Here is a 21,679-nt window from a genome sequence, read left to right as displayed (position 1 = left end):
TTTTTGTTGATTTGATCATTTTTTTTTCCTTTAAATTTCTTAAGTTATATTCATTTTTGGTTTACCGGGTATTTTTAATTGTAAATTATATTATGCAAAATTTCAGTGCACTGATTTTTTTCCTAACCCAAAAGAACATTGATTATCACCATGGAGAAAATGTCTTTTGATCCCCTTCAGGAGAGAGAGAGAAAAAAACCCACTTCACAACAACCAATAAAAGAGATATTGAATTGCATTTACAGGGCGGGCGAACAATCCCCCTTTTTGATGGAGCCATGCATTGGCGTACAATTATTTTTCCTTCAACCAATCGAAAGCAGCACTAATACCTTTTTATGATGGGCATCATGGGGCTTCTTTGACTGACAGGATCATTGAAACGTTTTTGATGCTGGTCATCTTCTCTTTGTGGAGGGTGACTCTTGCCCTCGAAAAAAGCTCTGTCTTGCACCTGATTATCTTGTCCTGGGTCACCATGACCCCTAGAGGTCAGTGCATCCTCTGAAAATAAAAATGATGTGCTACAATTAGAAGATGTAGCTTTTAAGATTTGGGGCACGCTGAAGGGGGTTTTCAAAATCTTGAGAGTTTTCACTTTTCAATGATTCCTGATTCTGATGCATGAATAATTGATATTTCCCATAAAGATCAAAATGGGTACCTGTATACAGAAAAAAACAAAAGATCTTTACAAATAAAAATTATATCTTATTTTTAATACAATTTAAATTTAAACATATGAACCTTCTCCATGTATTGATTTCTGTCAATTAGTATTGAACAAATATTGAATTCAATTTAATTTAATAAAATTTTCATTACTATCATATTTGATTAATTGCTAATCATATGCCTTAAATTTAACTGCTAATCATATGCCTTGCATTTAATTGCTGATCATGCATTAAATTTCTATTAAGTCATAAATATGGGATTCTGAAAAAAAAAAAACCCAAAAGTTTGATAATCACTTAATTTCTTCGAAAAAAAAAATTTTTAAATAAAAAAAAACTAAATATAGATAATTTTCCGTAAAATGATTGTTAAATTGTTTTTAGTTCCAGTGTTGAAGACTAGACAGTACTTAAACATTTAGTGGTCTGAAGTTTAGACTTCAAGCACTCATTAAGAAGAGAACTTTAATGACCACCTTCAATAAATATTTACAAGGAAATTCAAAACTTGTACCAGGCAGTACAACCACAGGAAAATAAATTAAAGTCTTTTTTAAGTGTCCTTTCTTTCCAAAGTTTTTTTCTCCAGCTAATTTGAAAAGTAACAGATTGAGACAAACTGACCAGGAAAAAAGGTTTGATGGTTGTCAAAAATAGGCCTGAGGGTGAAATCATTTCCGCACATTGATTTTGTTGATGGTATTGATGAGGCCTAAGATTGGGACAACACAGTTTAATGGTCTTAGTTTCCTTTGTGTTACAGAAACTATTTTATTTCCATTATCTATGCTTAAAAATCCCATTTGGACCTAATGAAGGTTGACAGATTCCCCATTGCCACACATGTTTTTGTATCATTAAGTACCCATCAGAAGGGTGACGTAACACAAATACCACCCCTAGGGATGGCAAACAAATACCCACAGACCAGCAGAGTGATAAAAATCAAATGTTCATTGAAAAAGGAAACAGCAAATGGATATTGTTGGACAAAAACACCTTGGACAATGGGTGACCATGTCCGTGACACAATGCGGCAAGCATTTACCTGACTAACCAAGTTATAAAGGTTTTCACACCTCACTTCTAGAAAAGACCTTCATTCAATACATCTAATAGACTCTTACAGACCAATTAATGTCTTTTTTATGACATCTAATTTTTGGGAATTTGAACTTGATTCATCCTCTTTTTAAATGGAGGTAATCAGATTATCTAAAACCATGAAAATACTATAGAATGCACAGGTCAATGAAACTATCCATTGGTTGATTTTTTTAATTTAGATTTTTAAAAAAATTCTTTTTTTGGGGGGGGGGGGTGCTTTTTGTTTTTTTACTTTTGTGTACTTTGGTAATGATTTGGAAAAAGATTTACATCATTACTAAAATCTCCTTCCCTCCCTAATTAGAATCATTATTCTCAGGGGAGTAGGACAGAACAAAAATTCCCCCCCAAATTATCAATGCTTTCTGACCTTGATATCACTTGAAATGATTAAAATAGCAGATATCACTCTAAATAAGAACAGTGAGAAAAGCAATATTTCTGCATCGTCCCTGGGGGATAGAGAAAGTTGATTAAAACTGACCATGGGCTGAGCACTAAGGCCCTGTCATAGGGGCATTGCTTTATTGATGTCACTCTGCCTCAGCCCTAGCAATATGTACACTAATGTTTTCAATGAATCCAATTATACCCCCATTTATCCAATTCACATTTCCTGTTCCTCTATACCTCTGACAAATTCCATGGAAACACATTTAAATGTAGCACATTTTTAGGTTAGGAGACATGTTTTTTGAAGAAGAAAAAAATTGGTTTTATAATTTTATTGTTAAAAGTGGGGGTTTTTTTAGTATTAAAAAATATTTTCTAGCATTATTTAAATTTGCATCTATAGGTTTTTTGATGTTTTTTTTATATTTTAAAGAGAATTAAGAATTTTTTTTTTTATTCTTATTAATTTTATCTTTTAGAAAAATGTGGAATTGTTCTAATTGATTAGGTTCTATCGATTTCAATAAAAGTAAATAGATATTATAATTTGCACAAATCTGAATTTGCAAAAATACTTGTACAGAATAATTGCCTTACCTGCAATTTCTAAAAACGATAATTTATTAATTAATTGTAAATGTTTGAATCGAAGGCTGTCGTTGTTAATTTTTGTTCATTAATTACACCAAATTCATCAAGCTTAACCTTGAATGGATTTATTAATACTTTAGGAAAGGAGTAAATTGCAAAATAGCCTTCATTGACTTCAATCAGTGTCATTATTTGATATTACAAGTAATTTTCTGTTTCTCTGTGTGGGCTAAGTGAAAGGTCAGTTGAAAGCTGGTCATTAATAATAAAATAGCCATTTTATTCCATTGACCATTCAATTCCAAGTACTGTTCTGTGTACCCCATTAATTATGCAACATATTTTCCTCCAAACGAGAAAGCCCAAAAGCATTGAAAATGAAATATAGAGATAAATTTCTCCATTATGGGATGGTGACTAAATGACAGTTCTAGCTGGTGGTCCAGGGGAAGGAGAAATAAATGAGGTGTTGTGCAACAATGCACAGATGGACTGATTTCACTGTATGTAGGACAGTCCACTCATCACTGACCAATGATGGCCACTCATATCTTTATTGATTTTTTTTTTTTTCGAATGAGGAGATATTATTCTCTTTCATTTTTTTGTTTGGGGGGGGGGATAATTTTTAACAAAAAATATACTTATGGGTCTTTTAACCAAAAAAACACAAAACAACAGCAAAAATTATATGCATTGTAAAAAAAATCTTTACACTCAATTTTTTTTAAAATGTTTTCTAGAAAATACATTTCCCAAAAACTTTTTTCTGTTCAAAATACATTTTAAGAAGAAGCAAAATTAATACCCTCTTGATTACTAATAAGCGCATGTTTATTAAATGCAAAAACTACAAACTCTTTTTCGAAAAAATTATAATGTTAAATTGCGGTAATATTGATAAGAAAATGATCTAATTAACTTTATTTATAATTTTTTTTTTAACAGGGAATTAAGTGTTAGCTAAATCTGTTAAGAAAAGATAAACGCTTTCTTCACCTTTAAAGTAACTTATCTAATGGATGAAAGAGGCAGGTGCTTTTACTCAGCCCAAGAAAGAGAAGGCGGTTCCTTGATCCTTTGAGAGAGTGTGTGTTTGTTGGGCAGAAAAATACTTTGGTAACTGGTTTCTATCTTTCCAATATGTCAAAAATTGCATAAGAGAGCACTGCTTGCCATTAGGTGGCCAGCTCTTTTAACCTGGCCTAAGTCACTTTATCAGGGGGGTTATGTAACCTGGTTTCTGTTTGATTATATTTTTCCTCCCAGAGGAGATCAACATTTTTGTATTGCTATCAGGGGTTCCCAATACAGCCAGTGAAAGGGGGTCACCAAGGGAGGTAATTAACTACCTGCTTTCTGGATCATTTTTCATATTCTGATACACCTTTTTTTAAATGATACATTTATAACAGTGCAAGATTATGAAAAAATAATATTTTTTAAAGAATGTGGCTAAATATAGTATAGGTATTTATATAGAATAATTTTCAAATTTCCTTACGCTTCTTTTTTGAATTATCTATATGAAATAGAACTGTAGTTATGCATTCCAGTGTATTACTATTCCAAAAAAAGAATTTGTGTATAAAATATGCACAGCTCCGTAATACATGATCTTCTCCATATATTTGTTCTTGTCCTTATTTAAAAAGAAATGTGAAAAAAAAAATCAAAAATGCTACCCTGATATGAATTTGAATCTTCTGAATGTTCAAAATGTTCAAAAACAGAATTATCAATCACAAAAAATTGATAAATAATTACTAAAATTGTTCTCATATATTTAATAAACAAATCAGTCATATTTTTGGTATTTGGAATTAAACTACAAAGAAAGTATTTTTTTAAATTTTTAAACTGTGATTTCACTTGTCCCTGTAATCTAGCCCACTCTATATAGTGTATATTACACCATTCTCTGCCCGAGTTATACAGAGGAGAGCAGCAGGACTGATTGGATTAGAACCTGAAGCACCTGATCTCCTCACACCTTCTCAATATGTTTTTTTTCTTGGAGTAGATAATCAAATCAGTACCCAGCTGGGTCCATTAATGGTCACCCCCAGAAAGTTATTCTACCACCCTCCCCGTAATCCCCTGAAAAAGGCCTCGTACACACCACACACCATGCAGTTGTGCTTGCCTATGTTTAAAGTGTAGGTAAAAAAGGAACTAGAAGTTTTTCTTTTTTCTCTTCGTTTTTCGAGAAGAAAAGGCAATGCAAATATATTCTGCCTACGAAAATTAGCCCTAATACAATTGAGCATCAAAAAAACTAAAGTGCTAACATTTAAAACAAGTACTTTTATATTTAAAAAAAAAACCCGGTAATATTAATTTACAAAGTATTTTTTTACGCTGGACATTAAAAGTTTTGTCACCTACCGATCATGTTTCCTCGTTGCGTCCAAACCTCTTCACTCATACTTCTGAAACCATGTCAGATTATCCTCGCAATGGTGTTTGGTGTTTTTGAGAAAATAAATAAATATTTAAACTTTTTTGTTCATTTCAAATTTTTTTCTGTCCGAAAAGTCAGTGTGCCCTAGTTTTGACGGCGGCTAATTGACTTATGTACTGGTCAATCTCTGAAAGAAAACCTTCTCAACGGTCCATAAAATTATGCAACTGGTCACTTCACTCGGTGTGTTCAAGAGCTCATTTTTTATGGCTGGGACAAGTTGGCGATAAAACTTCAAAACGATTACACCATAGTTGTTTACACTTTGGCCGAAATAAACTGAGTAAACATTGAGGCAGAGTGCAGGGCAGCAAAAATTAGATGACCAGTGCTATTACGTAATGGCTCGGAGGCAAGTCCATTTTTATCCAATAAGGGGGAGGTGCTTAAGAGAAACGTATTACTGGGTTATCATACTGAAACGGGGGAGGGTTTTTTTCGTCTCAAAACGATATTTTGACTTGACCAGTACACATACTTATTTATCTATACACTTGCATCGGCCGAAGGTTTTAAAACTTGCATATCTTAATTATGATTTTTTTGATAATTGACCTGGTTATGTTGGATGCTACAGGAATGACGTCTAGCTAGTATCGCAATGGCGTTACGTAATGATGTAAAATCGGAGGAAATGACTGTGGTTTTTGATATAAGAGAAACGAGATATATTTAAGAAGATTGTTTTTCTTTAAATGCATAAATGAATTTAATGAAAGGAGAAAACGATCAGATTTCTGTGAGAATACACTTTAGAGTAAATGCCGCAGGCGGTGGATTGTCAATTTGTAATATTACATAAAACAAAATCATTGAAAAGTCATCGTTTTTAAGTTAATTCTCTTTTTTTTTAAGTGGGTACTTTTTGTTGTTTTTTATTCGTAGAATTAAAACCACCACTCTCTCTTTCTCCTTTCGTACATGGTCAACTTTTTTCCCCGCTTTTGTTGGAGGTTAAAACATTTCGGACAGATTGATCAATAGATTATGTCAAAAACGATGTGGACATTCTCTCCAAGAACAAACATTAGGCCTGAATGACCATACTTGTTTTTTCCCTCTAATGACACGGGTCCCAGAATTCAATAGCTTCGTCAATAACTATGTCAATAACTGGCCCATTGATTGCCAGCCCCCAAAATTGCGTCATTTTATTTTTCAATACATTTTGATTGTATTTTACCAAAAACAAGCCCAGATTTCAAAAGACTAGTCGACCCAGATTGACAAATATTTGACTATTGATTGGCTTGCTTTGTCCGAGTATGTAGAGTTGTTAAATAGTGCAAGGGGAGGGTTACGATCACTTACTCCATCTTCTATATATTTTAGGTGAAAAATACAAATATATGAGGCGCAAATGGGACCGTGTCATAGCACCACCAAGGAGGATAAACACGATCAAAGTACAAAGCTAAACAAAGAATTGGGTAATCTCAAAAACAGACTTTGAGGTTTAATGGCTAAATCACTTGAAAGCGACAGTTGAGTTTTTTTTTCACCAAACTTTTTTCAAGTGGTGAAGAAAACTAAAAGAACATGATTCGAAGAATTTTGTCCGAAAGACGTAAACTAGGCACCTATTTTGAGCCCCTGATTAAAATTATTTTGGAGTTGTTGTCCGGCCTTTGATGTTATTACCCGTGGCCAATATTTTCTATCTAGGTTATTTAGATAAAAACTGACCATGTCGTCCTATCGGACCGTTATGCAATGCTAAGCACTTCCCCACACAAGCCGGGACTCAAGTACACTTAAAATGCCAAAATTGAGTTTTATTACCGGGGAAATATATTTATGATTGGCTTTCTCTCATTTTATAGATTCATTGTGATGACGTAATGCCGAACCATCCAGGGCTGCACGAGTTGACCAAAGTCCATCGGCAATATCTAGTGAAAGAATTTTAATTGTTCTTTTGTTGTTCACATTTTTTTGATGATATAGACCTAGATGGCTTTAATAATTCACAAGTAATACATTTCAAGTTTATATAAAATTTTTAAAAAAGTCGTTGTATTGATGAGATGCGTTCCTACTACGTCAAAAATTGTATTTCATTTAAAAGACACAATTTTGTTAATGATTTTACAATCATATTTTAAGGCTTTCTAAAGTTATATCATTTTTTTAGGATTTCTTTTTTCTTTCATAGAAAATACACACATATTTTTTTAATATGGTCGTACAGGTCATCACGGCAAATGTGATGGACAGCGCCATTTTGACTCTGACCTACTTTCTGCCTGCTCATCTCTGAATAATTTATCAGTAAAATACAACAGCTGGCCGATGACCAGTGACGCCGTGATCATTATAATAATCCCCTCTGCGGGTTTCCCTCCAAAACAACTCTTCGTCAATAAAATGCACTGTTTTATAGACACCGAGTGCTCTGGCGCACTCGTTATGTCACAGTGTGATAAGAACAGAGGCACCCGAAAGGTGTCCGAACTAGAGAGAGAGAGAGAGAGAGAGAGAGAGAGAGAGAGAACTTAAGTAATACAACTTATCTTGTCCCCTTTTTATCTACATCTTTATGAATATTTTGGGAACCGCGGTATAAAATGTAAGTTTGACCGACGTTCTGTCTCGATTGATTTGTTGTGCACAATTTCCGACGATTTGTACGTACATAAATATTAACGGCATTATACAAGGTCTTAATCTGCAAAATACATCCGGGATGTTTATATATCTACTCATTTCCCTACTTGAATTAAAGAAACAGGCATAAATTGTTACACAGACGAGTACAAAATTCCTGTCCAGATATCTTCTTAAAACGCGAGTCATAACGCTTTACACTGTCAACATCTACCGCGATATTTTTTCCAAGCCTACAAGATCTGACGGGAATATTGACCTTTTCCTTCTTTAATCAACAACCTGTTTAATTGTTTTTGACCTACTTGAAGAAAAAATCACACGAAGTATTTGTAATTCATTTAGGAGAAAATATGTATATGTCTACATTGATTATGAAATAAGATGCATAATAAGAGCACGTTTCTTGCTTTCTCTCGTATAAAGGCCACTTGCTTTTGAAGCGATTAGCGACATCCCTGTTCAGCAAGCCTTCTGTTTTTGTTCCGTTATTGACTGTTGCGCAGGGTCCCCGTTATAACATTCATATATGACGCCAGTGGTCACTTTCCCCCCGGGACTACTTTCACGCTTACCCATTTTCATAAAATGATTAAGGCATCACTTTTCAAACCTATTCATCACATTTGATCTCTCATTTAATAATTGATATTTTTGTCCAGCAGAAAATTGCCCGTAGCACATATTCATCCAATTTTGGAATTCTCAGAGGCTGGTGATTAGAAAGTAGATAGGAAACAGTTTAAAGGCAGGCATACAATATGCATGATTGCTGCTTTCGATACGACTTTGAAACTGTTTACCAATAAAAATAATGACCAGAGGTTTGGCCAGGGATCGGGTGACACAAGTCCATAATTAATGAGATCCAAAGTAGTTTACCATGTTTTATAGAGTTTCAATTGATTTTCAATCATCAATACCGGCCATTGTTTTTGCAAGGTAGCATGGACGGCAATGGACATTACTCGTGGTCCTTACATATGTAATTATTTATTTGACATGTCCACGCGTGGCCCTATTTAATTTTTTACACGAGAATAGGGAAAAGTCGAGGGAAGATTCTAATGAAGGCTAAAGCGGCTTACCATTCGCAATAATCAATTAAATTAAAACGAAATGTCCTCGTGCATATCAAATGCTAGTGAAAATCTCAAAACTGTAAAATTTTGTTATCACGTTGTAACTTTATTGATTATATTGGTAAAAAAATATATTAGAAGTGTCTACATTAAAAGGCATAAAAAAGAATGCAAATGACGTTGACGATAAGTTGGTGGCCGCCAACTTGTTGCGTAAGACCCAGGAATTGGTCTGTCCTTTGAAGACCAAGGCACTGGCAATCAACCGATCGGGATCGGCCTGACGGTAACTAGTATCTTTTCTGGACGCAGGATATTATTTGGCAGTAAGGCCATTAGTGTCCATTATTTATTTGTAATGACATATGATACATTTTCCCGAACCATTATGGATGGAGTCAGGAGTTCAGTACTAGTAATTCAGAAATTATTTATACTGATTGTCGATCTACAATGAATTACACCACGATATTGTTTTAATGAAACATCCTGTCGACCAAGGCTTCTTATTGGGGAGAAAAAGAAGTGTTCGAAAAGTCTCCACCTGAAAGCTATTCTGGAGAAACAGGACGTGAGGGATCCTATACACAATTTGGTTAAATCTTGATATAGGTCATTTCATGCATTTGCGTTAATTAAAAAGAACACATTTTTTATGATAAGCATTTGTGGAAACACTCCCCATAACAGTTAATATATATAGATATCCGTAAAATAAACGAGCTTGGGATTCAAACATTCAAATTTCTTTTTGACGCTCTTGATATCAAAATACAAATTTAAAATGAGATATATAGGGAATCTTTTAAAATCTCGTAGTTTGGTAAACATAAGGGACTAAAAGTTATTTTTAATTATCGATCGATTTTATTATATAAAAAAAAACCAGTTATATTCCTAGATAAACGATTATGATGCCTATAAATATGCCAAATATTATTTTATAGAACAAACTTTGAAAATTTTCGACCTTGTTTTTTTTCCTGAACATTTTTAATGCACGGATTTATTTATATGCCTTTGTGTCGATTTACAATACATGTACACTTCTACAGAATGCCGACTTATTGGTAAATGATATCATTTAGGCTTTAAAAGATGTCATTATACAAGGTCTGTCCACAATACGAGGTATATAATTATACAATAAAATGATAAACGTTTCGAGAAATTTTTCTTGTCATTTTTTAAACATACAGTGTGACAGAAGATTCCTGGGTGCACCATAATCACAGAAGGCATCATCTCAGATGCATAATTTGGCACAAGCTAAAAATACCTTACAATTCATTTCCTGTTTTATTAATTAATATAGTGTTTCTTGTTCATGTATTTTGGCCGAGGTTAAGAAGATTACCCACCAGGTGGTGTTCCAAAAGACTAATTCAGATGACGAGTTATCTGTACAATTAATTATACAACTAGGGATATAGATGTAAATGATACAGACTTATTCATCCCCCAGACGACCCATCGCTTTTTATGTCTTGCTCACTTTTTGCTTTATTTAGCATGATGTGGGTTATATGTCGAGATGTTTGTCCTTAAATTTAATAATAATGAATTTTGAGATTTTAAGTTTTATATAATTTCATGAACTAAATCATTTTATTGAAGAACTTATTAGTCATAAAACCCCATTTCCTTCAATGTGCTTTCAACTGTTTGCAAATTTTGTTTGAACAATTAAAAAACAACAATTGGATGTCGCCTGATTTTTAAAAAAAAAATTCATTTTATTTATACACATTCAAAAAAACTTCTCTAAAATAAATGAAGCTTTCGATTCGCGAATAGGAGTCAATTTAAAAGGTCCTATGGTGGCATATCTCTGCCCCTTGTGTGCCAGTTATTTTTCCATTAATTATGTCGACATGCAAGATAAAGATGTTGACATGCAAAATAGGTATGTCAACATGCAACATAACTATGTCGACATGCAAGAAAATTGCAATCAGATAGGAGTTATAAAAAATCTCAAATATCGCCAACATGTGACATCCAAGATGCTAGATACGCTACCTATTGATGTCAACATGCAACTTATTTATGTCGACATGCAACTTATTTACGTGGACATGCAACTTATTTATGTCGACATGCAACTTAGTTATGTTAACATGCAAGATAAATATGTGACATGCAACATATGTCGTCATGCAACTTATTTATGTTGACACACAACGTATGTCAACATATTCATCTCGCATGTCATCATAGGTAAGTTGCATGTTGACATAAATAAGTTGCATGTCAGCATATTTATCTCGCATGTTAACATAAATAAGTTGCACGTCGACATAAATAAGTTGCATGTTAACATAAATAAGTTGCACGTCGACATAAAAAGGTAGCATCCTGGATGTCGGAGGTGGGCGATATTTGAGATTTTGTATAATTCTTATCTGATTGTAATTTTCTTGCATGGCAACATAGTTATGTTGCAAGTTGACATAATTATCTTGCATGTCAACATATTTATCTTGCATGTCGATCGACTTTCTTGATAGAAAAATAACTAGCACATAAGGGGCAGAGATATGCCACCATAAGGTCCAGATTCGATAGAGTGAAAAAAAATCCACACCCTATCTAGTGATCGTATATTCGCGGTCAGCATTGCCTTTCTTCTTACGCAATTCTATCCCCCAATCTCATTCCGTGTTGATATTGAACAAGTTGCTCACGTTCATTTTTCATTCCCATTTTAATAATAGATCTGGTAATTTGATAGAAGAAATGATTACTGCAAACTCCATTTAAAAGGATATGATCCATTATTGATGAGGGTCGTTTAGCCTTTAGCCAAGGCTGCGAGTGAAAAGTTTATTGGGTCTTGTTTTAATCTGTTGTATATTATGATATATGTACTGTCATTACAAAGATTTTACAAGCCATTTTGCAGGTGACCAAATTTTTACACATACATTTCGAAAAACAAATATACATGTATTGCTTTAGTATTTGGTGATAACGAGTGTTTTATAACTGCTTATATTGCCGAAGACGCATGATAAATCGTCGATTTTCACTTCCGTTCTATAGAATAGTTGTAAATTTTGAAAATGTTTTTTCTTATTTTTTACGTTTTAACCCAGCACGATACAAATACAACCGTGGGTAAACGATACCATATTTTGCATCGAGTCGTTTCATAATTATCTAGTCAAAGGCCGACCTAACAAATAATCTTGCTGGGGGTTAAAACAACAAACAAAATTTGTATGACTAAATAACCTTTACAATAAGTAACTTCAATATATTATTAGACCTCGCTTTAAAGAATTTTGTGATCAGCAACTATTTTACACCATATGATTTGTTTAGAAGTTTGAGAATTTTCTTAAAAGTAAAAGTACATGTGTGTTCAATTGGAATGAGCAGCAATTGTTTTAAAGATGGATATATTTATAATTCTTATAGTTACTGGGTGATTGCTTATTATAGAATACCTTAAAGTGGCCATATATTGTGAAAATATGCATGGATCTCAATTAAACTATGCTAAAACAAAGCTCAGACCAGATAAGATCAAAGAACTGAATATAATCGTGAACTTGATTAATTTTCAAATTAATTCCTGATGAATTAAGAAATGTGTAGTTTTAATTCATAAATCAAGTAATTTTTTAAAAAAACATTGGATAATGTCGTCCACCTATTTGTTGTTGTTGTCATTTTTAATTAAGGAAATCTACGCCAATCGAACGCGAACGCGGTTGACCATTAAATAATAATTAGCAGACTATAAGCGTGTGTGAGATGGGTTTTCCAGTTATAAAATACTAATTGTTTGTGGTGATATGTGGGGCCTTGGGCTGTGAAATGTACATCGTTCTGTTGGAAACAAGGCGCTTGACACCTGGTCAAGCCACCCTCGACAGAACAGGTGTGTTATAACGAGAAAAAGTAAGCCAGGGACATAAATTAACTGACAGTGAATCTTTCGAGCCCTTTGTTTCAGTAAAGAGAAATTTGGTCCAGAGTGTTTGACTATTCTAAAGGTACGCATGCAATCTTTATCACAGGGAGGAATTGCACACGTATACATTACATATAAAGAATACCCTTAATGCAACTCGTGACACCAAAATATTTGTATTTTCTGCTGTGTTTGAGAGAGAGAGAGAGAGAGAGAGAGACCTATTTGATCAATCAAATATCAAGATATTTTACATGTAGTATAGTCCCTACCCTTGTACTCTTTACAAGGTACACGATATGACCAAATGTAGGGTATGTATACATAATCACTGTCCCTGACCCATCACTCTGTCATATTTTTTCTTTTATAGCGATGTCATTGGTAATTCTTGTTACTTGGTTACGTATAAAGCTTTTGGATATGTCGACGGCCGAGAGAACAGTATATCAATCATCTCCATAGTATATGACCATTGGAGATATAGCACTGCTGTAAAGACTTGTTTTGCCATGATGTTATATATTTTAGTTATACAAAAATAAGATATAATGTCCCCCAACATGTCAATCACAAAATTACCAATAGCCGCTTTGGCTAGGTGCCCCTGTCCGCGATCTGCAAACTCTAGATCTGCTCTATAACATTACCACATACAGTTTAGGGCACACCAAGCAAATTGCACGTTGAAAATCAAAAACCATTTTTGTATCATTGAAATAAGAATGAATCTCTCTCTCTCTCTCTCTCTCTCTCTCTCTCTCTCTCTCTCTCTCTCTCTCTCTCTCTCTCTCTCTCTCTCTCTCTCTCATATGGTTATCGCATGATCATTTGCATGCACTGACAGCAGATATATACTTATGAAAATTGAAGAATTTGTTGTGATTTTACTGTCATGTTATAGATTTTGAATTTACCTGGTGGCAGTACATACAACATTTACAGCATAACAACTTGTCATGTAAATTTTGTATTTACTGCCACCTGGTAAATTCAAAATTTGTCATGTTGTGAATTTTGTATTTACTGCTACCCGGTAAATTCTAAATTTACAACATGACATACAACATCAGAAAGACCGATTTTTTTTAAGATAAGAGATTTCAACACTTTCATATTATTGTCTTGTTACTGTCTTTAATGCACAAAGGAGGGGTCAGATTTCTGAGTTTTTAGATGCAAACTTCTAAAATGGTACATGATGATTTTAGCTGGTTCAAATGATGTGTCGGGGGGAAATAGGCCAATTCACACTTTACAAAACTTATGTCCCTTAGCCGCCATCTTTGGGGGAAAACCCCCCATAGATTTCTCAAAGTAGCCTTTTTAGTTCAGAGGTTTGTAACTCTTTTGACAATAAAATCTAATTCCGTTGTGTATTTTGATTACTCCATGAATTAAATTCACAGATTGTATCAAAGGACCCCCAAATATTTGGTAGGAACAAGTTGGATTTTTCCATTTTGACCTTTGGGTTGGCCCCGCAAAGGGAAACAACGTTTGCAAAGTGTGGATTGGACTTGGTTAGAAACAATGAACATTTTTAAGAATCCATTTTAAGAAAGGAAGAATTCTTTTTTTTGATTCGAGACATGTAATTATCCAGATTGCCATAGTTTTGTATCTTCTGTTTATTTACTGTTTAAATGTTCAATTTCGAACCTACTGTTATTTTTTGATACGTTTTGTTTCACAAAGACTTTGTTCATTAATACACACGTTGATTATATTTATCGGCTCAGATGTATCAGAGTGCCTGGTATGACGTAATGTAATACAGAATTGGAATTGTGGCGTTTATGTTATTGTTTTAATATAGTAACACTGACAAGTCATCGTCCTCTAACAGAAATCGGTAGGTGTAAACAGAGGACCTTATTTGCCGCCAATGTCGCCGACTTGATGGTTTTTGCCATTAGAAAAAAAATTATTAAAACATTTGCTGCAAAATTCTAAAAACATTGAGATTTTCTCTACGTTTGTCATCTAAGTACTGAAACCGTCCTAAAAATATGTACATTTGTCAGTAAAAAAAAAATCAATGGTCGGGTGTGTGTGTGTATATATATATATCCTAAATGCATGGATTTTACTTTTTTCAATTAGCTATGAAATTATTTACACCAAACGCGGCAAAGAAAGCAGCAGTTAATTATCGGTGACAGATATTTTCTTACCTGTATACTGATTGGTTGTCACTGATTGACAACAGCTTTTTACTGTAATTACCGTGTTTTACCTGATGTCTTGCGCGATTTGACATGCGCTTCCTTTACCCAATGCCCATTACGATGGTCAGCATTATTTATGTTCTTTGAAATTCTGACAAAGTATATGACATAATGGACGGAATTTTCCTCCGTAAGATATAATTTACCTTTGTATTAACGGGGTGAACGAGACTTGCACGAGAGAAGCTTTCTCCTGGACTTCCGGTCGTGTTGGCTTTGACGTGCTGCTTCCTATTTTTCAATCAAAACAAATACGATGGATGAACCTTCAACAAACTTCGTGTTAAATTTGTTACGACTTCAACCCTTGACTGTGTGAACACGGTTGAATTAAGTTGTTTATCATTGATTAAATCCATATTTTGTTCTTAGCCTATGCTGTTTAGAACATATTTGCCCAAATTCAGTTACTTTAGAAATACTTTAAATACAATCAAATGTATGAAAAGAATAATTGATAAATGAAAATGAATGCATTTACATTCAATGCACCCCTTTAATCCATGTACATGGAAATATCTGATTCTAAAATTATTTATTATTCAATCTGATCTATGTAATTTCAAAGTCTTAGTACAAAACAATATTTTTTAAAGCATTGACAGAATCTTTGCATGTATAAAACAATTTTTTAAAAAAGCATTATAATCTATTCAACATTTAACTTGTACTTTACCTTCGAGCTCGTGTTTCAGACTGTGTGTATTCAATGCTTTGTTCTGTGAGCAGATATTTTCCCAGACCATTACCTTAAATCAGAATGAACACCCACAGCTTTTTGTATGGATTTATTTAGCTAAACAAAAGAAATTATCAAATTCATCAAACTCATGTCAACTTTTTTCCTCGTTTTTCAAATATCAAACTTATTGTGGATAATCGCTGCTTATTTGTGCTCATTATTTGGCTTTGTGCTATTTCAATAGACGGACGCGCATTTTTTGTGTCCTGAAACGGCATTGCGAAATTCTGCATTTATATCCTTAATATAAAAAAAATGAATATGTTTAAATTGCATAATATAACAATGTCTTGATTCCCAATTTTGCAAGTTTCTGTTGAGTCAGAGATTTGCGCTCGTTTATAAATACATGTACATGTGTATGTCATTACTTCTCTTACTTTTTACAGTGTACAACCTCTTCTGCCGAACTACTGAGCCAGTTGAATTCTAACAAAACTTGACAGTAAGCATCCTTTTAAAATTGAGATAATTGAAATATATTAATGATAGGATTTTCACTTTGAAAATCGATTCTTTCCTACTTAAATTTATAAATTAAACAATATTTTAAAAATCGGACCAGGAAGCAGAGAAAATGCCAATGTTAATAAAATATTATATAATATGTTTTGAAGCCAAGGTATCTTTGATCGTATTTTAGATTATTGTAATAATTGTGTTGTGTCTGTTATCCAGCAAAACGAGTGAGTCACTAGGTGAAGTACATTAGTACTTTATTGCAAACATGTAGGTTTGCTACGCGGGCTTCTTCTTTTCAAGCATTTTATCTGACTTGAGTATACATGCACATTTATGTGAAGATAAGATTTAAAATATAACCAAACTTCGTGTCCACTGAAAATTACTTTTCAGGGTCGGGTTCTCTTCATTTGACACAAAAAGAAAAGCTCATATCTACTAAATTAGCGGAAACCCCTCCATAACTAATGGTGCAGGATGCCCTATTAGCACGGGGACGTGTAAAATGCCTGACCACCCCCTGCCTTTTTTGACACGCGCGGCGTTCTGCTCCTGACATGATACATGTTAACGTTTTGTCGCGTTTCGTTACTCTGTCACTGCTCTTGACAACAACTAAATTTATTTTACACCTGAAAAAGGCCTGTATCTGAACTTTGCTTCATCTTTTCACATAAATCTCTTCTTCCTTTAAATAAGTTGTATGTACTACAGAACAAGTTTCCATGACGTGACAGCCCGACGCTGGAGACAATAGCATCTCTCTCACCGAGTTTGCGATTGCGCAACATTTTTTCCTCATCTGCAATAAATCTTTTTAATTTTATTCCTCGGACAGGGCTATGTTTATTAATTAGTTTTTGGAAGATTTATATGTTAAGTAATGACCAATAGAGGTGTATGTTTAAAGTGTACAAATATTATCGTTGACTGTCTTCAGTCTTTATTGTTTATACAGATGTCTGAAAAATGATCAAGTAATAATGTTTTAAGAAATAGAAGGTCTTGATAATTCACTTTCATATCAAATCAGATAGTTCCATTTATCTAAATTATGAGAGGGGGGGGGGGGGGGTATTGCTATCGTAATATACGATTCTGTACTACGGCAAATGATTTAAATGGAATATATTTCTGTGGATTTTTTTTTTCATTTGTTTTTTTTAATTTTATTACGCAAACAGTACTCAGTCGAACCTTTTAACAATGGCTTTTCATGTATATGTAAACAACACGTGCTGTTCTAGTATTATGAATCACCAATTGCTGTTTTTCAAAGCACATGTTGAAATTTATTAATACACCAGCTGTTGAATAGCCAGTGGTCATTTTTATAATTTATGGAGATAAATCTTGTTTATGCCAATATCTCATAGTACACCAATTTGGAAAAACTAATCATTTGTCCGTGGAAAGACACACAGTTTGTAGATCTCTTGAAGCATGAATGCCACGTGATGATCAGTATAACTGTTCCGCAATTTGATGAAGAATATTTTTGTTTAAGGAACTAGAAATCATTCTTTGAGTATTATGAGTTGATAATTTTGGTCGGGGCGTGATCAAATCCAGTAATGCACCGATTGAAATTATAACCTCATAATGCTCAAAGAATGATTCCTTTTTACTTTTATTTATATAATTTTCAGCAATTGTACGATTAAAGTTTTGAATATATATAAGCAAACCGCACTTGCGCCCAAATTATACGTCATTTGAATTCATTGGACTGTATAGTACAAAATCGATACCTAGTGTTATTACCGGCAAAAACACTGAAAAAAGTAAATATTCTGAAATACATATTGCCATACAAATACATGTAGTTACAGATATATCAAAACTAATTAAGAAATATTATAGTGAACCATATACTTTAATTAAGCGTTTGTGAGCAAATTGTCATCACAAATACAGAAGTACTATAGAACATCGATACATTAGTATTTTAACTACATTTACGTTATTCTTGTATAAATGCCTGCTTATAACATACACGAGAGCATGAAAAAGTCGATCTTACGTTCATATTCATGAATGTGATTTTTATTTTGTCTCTATGCTGTGCATAATTCTCCTCGGTAATCTGTTGATTTTTTTTCCAATTACACTGGATATTATCTTAATAAATGATGCATACATGCGTCTCTATCTAAAATATGATAGACTGTATATGTGAAGTAATTCGTGAAAAGCAAATATATATATTGGATTTTTGGAATCTAGCTTTTAATTACTCATTAAAAACTCTGACTTTAGGAAAAACTGATATAAAAAATGGACAACTTTTAGTCGCCCATATAATAATAAAATGTTATTGAAAGATTTGTAATTCCTATATCTAAAAAAACATAATACTGCAAGTACATGTAGCTTCTGTTTATGCGGTGTGGTCATTTCGCATTGTCTGACTGAAACAGATGTGGATTTATCCGGTACAGCTGTTGTGAATAATACTCAAAATACCATCCCATTGTGTACCTAAAGAAGATGGGACTCTGGGCTTATAAATCTAACTTTACTTTTGTTAAAAATGTCTAAAAAGGTCAAAACACAATCCTTTCACGGCCTAACAACGATAGCAAAGAAGCGGGCCTGGGTCGAAACGTCAGGTCAAATGTCAACTGACCAATCGCCAAAGAGAAGTTTCATCTTGTCTGTGCATTGTTCACAAAATATCGACAGGCTTTTCAAATCTTTTGTGAGGTGTTATAAATTAGTGTTTAATTTTTCTTCCTCTTGTCAATGGCCACACTTGCGATAAAAATAGCCTTGTCCGGGGAGAGAGGGGATGACCAATGGCCGAAATGACCGGTGTCCGAGGCAGGCTAATTTCATTCCGTCTAATATCTCTTTTCTTTCAGAGAACGGCGAAAACCTGGCGCAAAACAGATGCGTATCTAGGGACAGTAATGAAATTAGAGGTGTTTTTGATGAAAATAGACAGGGACAACAGTCAACCATTATTCTTTCGTTACCCCCAACTACCTCGTACACGTGTCATTATGACTTTCAACGACAATTAAATCTCGACATTTTCACCTTTTATTGCAATTTTTAAAAAGGGCCATCGGATGATTGCGACAGCTGAATCTTCCAATGTTTTGAAATTTAAAGCAAACTGAAGACATTAGATTGGAATCTTCAAGGTCAAAGAGGTTATAAAATACCAGCTTGACAACTAGCTTAAACATGGCTGGCAATGTTAAACAACAATGTGCACGTCCAATAATTACTCTTTAAAGACAAAATTACAAACGTGAAATTAAGAAGAACAAGTTAGGCAATACAATTCTCTATGACCCGATTCTAAACAGAGGAACACATATTCGAAAATGTAATCATATATCAGTTGTCTTTTTTCAGAGGTGACTTATACGTGTACAAAATATGTTCATAGGTTAAAAATACCGTACTTTCGTACAATTCAGAAAGGTACTTGTGCTTAATCCCAGAATTTCATATTGAAAAATTGATTCATTGATTGAAAAAGTGTATGTGTGGGGGTGGGGGTGCCCCCCTCCCCCCCCCCCCCCGATGCTACGTGCCTGCAATGTTACCCCATTTAGAAATGAATCTTTCCGATCAATGAGCCATACTTTCTAAGCAACTATTTACATGGTATACGTTGCAATATTTAGTCAATTTCATTAAATTCTGTTTTTTAATATCATAGAAAAATTTCACCCTTTCTTCTTATTTTAGACGGAAAAACATTTTCCTTCAACATTTCCACGCGACATTTTCTATCTTTTATGGGGTTTCAATTGTCATGAAGTTATGGTATGAAAGGGAGAGGGGGGGGGGGGGGGAGTCGGGATGGTGGTTTAACCATTAACACCCCCCCCCCCCCCCCCCCCCCAAAAAAAAAAAAACAACAACAACAACAAAACACTGTATCCGCGCCGCCCGAAATAAGTTATGTACATGGAAATATTGTTACAATACAAATGATAGAGAAAAAAGAATGAAAATAAATTTTTACCTCTTAATATTTTTATATAGGCTTCATTTCAAGTATAAATATTTACGAAATTTGCGCATTATTAACCATTCATATATACATGTTCGTCTACTTTTTGATTTATGTAAGGACTTATTCGAATTCAAATCCTTGGACGCACTTATTAAAAAAAATTCGGACGACTTTTCATTCAATAAATGTCACGATTAAATAAATTGGTCAGAGTTGCGATGTTTACCAGAAAAAGAAATTAATATATTTTTAAAAATACCTTTGTCATGATTATGTCATTATAAGCAAAAAGGGAGTGATAATGCAGATGTCGTATGATGTACACGTTCTCTACTTCGTCAATAGAATGCATGTGCTTCTCTACCAAGCAAAGGGATGCTAGCATATACTGAAATGAAACATGTAGTCCCTTGACAGGCACGTAGCATCGTTTTTGAAAGTGGGAAGGGGGGGGGGGGGGCAGACTCCAAAAATTCTTGACAAGCAAATAAAGAAAAACAAAACAAACAAAAAAAAAGGAAATTTTGAATTTTCCAAAATCTTCAAAATCCTAATCCGGGGGGGGGGGGGGGGGGGGGGGGGGGGTGGAGGTACTGTATCTATAACTTCAATTTCACTCCTAATTTCCTTTTTTTCATATCAATTTTTTACATACTCCCAACAAAATTTGGGGGGGGGGGGGCAACTCCATGATAATCCAATTTTTTTATATGTAAATTTAAAAAAATTAGTTGCTGCGTGAAAATGTGCGGGGGGGGGGGGGGCAGGCCCCCCTGATGCTACGTGCCTGCTTGACTCACATTATTGACCAACGATATTTCTTTGCCACTTGTGATTTCCAAATTTACTCTGATACAAAGAAATTACCAATGTGATTGAAAAAATTTCTGGAGACAATTGCACGCATGAATATTTTTCTGGTCCATTCCTAAATAAAGGAAAGTAGCGTTGTAAATATGCAAACATTTGTGTTCCTTTTTTTTTTTTTATATGTAACATGTTTAAAATATGTGCATTATTTGAAAAATTCTCTTGTACAATTTCAGAAGGTAAATTAGTATTTGTGCTAAACCTGAGAATTTCATGTTCAAAATTTTGATTCTAAGACAACTTTATATAGATTCTTAATGTATTGTCAGTTAAAATCTCTAAGATTTAATCTACAGTAGATCAAATTCAGCCAAGTTCTTTCTTATTTCGAGATGAGCCATTCCTCTTATGCAACATTTAGCATTTCAGCTCTTGCTATCAATTATATTACATGATTTTTTATTTAAAGAATTTGTTTCGTTAACAAAACTCCATTTGGGTCTACACGGTGAATATATGTTCTGCCTTTTAAGGACTATTTGCTGAATTTAGTGTTTTATGCCCCAAATTTCAAAGTTATATAGAAATCGAGCTTTAGAAATTTACTTAATGATA

At 33.8% G+C, this 21,679-nt stretch overlaps 2 protein-coding genes and 1 non-coding gene across 4 annotated transcripts in view; 1 reads left to right on the top strand and 2 right to left on the bottom strand.

Moving 5' to 3' along the window:
• The window catches only part of LOC105330515 (protein hunchback), a 43,227-nt gene extending 27,924 nt beyond the window's left edge, over nucleotides 1–15,303 (bottom strand). Inside the window, exons 1-2 of one of the 2 annotated variants that reach the window (XM_066085970.1) lie at nucleotides 15,221–15,303; nucleotides 333–504 (exon numbers count right to left, since the gene is read on the bottom strand). In XM_066085970.1, coding sequence (XP_065942042.1) covers nucleotides 333–352 — 20 coding nt within the window. In that variant the 5' untranslated portion in view covers nucleotides 353–504; nucleotides 15,221–15,303. Of the gene's footprint in view, nucleotides 1–332; nucleotides 505–5,156; nucleotides 5,554–15,220 lie in introns of those variants that run through there. The other variant, XM_011432232.4, reaches the window with a different exon arrangement.
• LOC105336575 (RB-associated KRAB zinc finger protein) overlaps nucleotides 1–21,679 on the top strand; it is an 86,284-nt gene that overhangs the window by 22,047 nt on the left and 42,558 nt on the right. The gene's annotated exons all lie outside the window — the stretch shown is intronic.
• Nucleotides 11,091–11,247, bottom strand: LOC136275929 (small nucleolar RNA SNORA53). The gene has a single exon (XR_010714438.1). It is a non-coding gene; the product is annotated as a small nucleolar RNA SNORA53 (small nucleolar RNA).

This window comes from Magallana gigas, chromosome 5 (assembly GCF_963853765.1).
Source record: "Magallana gigas chromosome 5, xbMagGiga1.1, whole genome shotgun sequence".
Taxonomy (NCBI): domain Eukaryota; kingdom Metazoa; phylum Mollusca; class Bivalvia; order Ostreida; family Ostreidae; genus Magallana; species Magallana gigas.
This window is presented reverse-complemented; position numbering and strand designations above follow the sequence as displayed.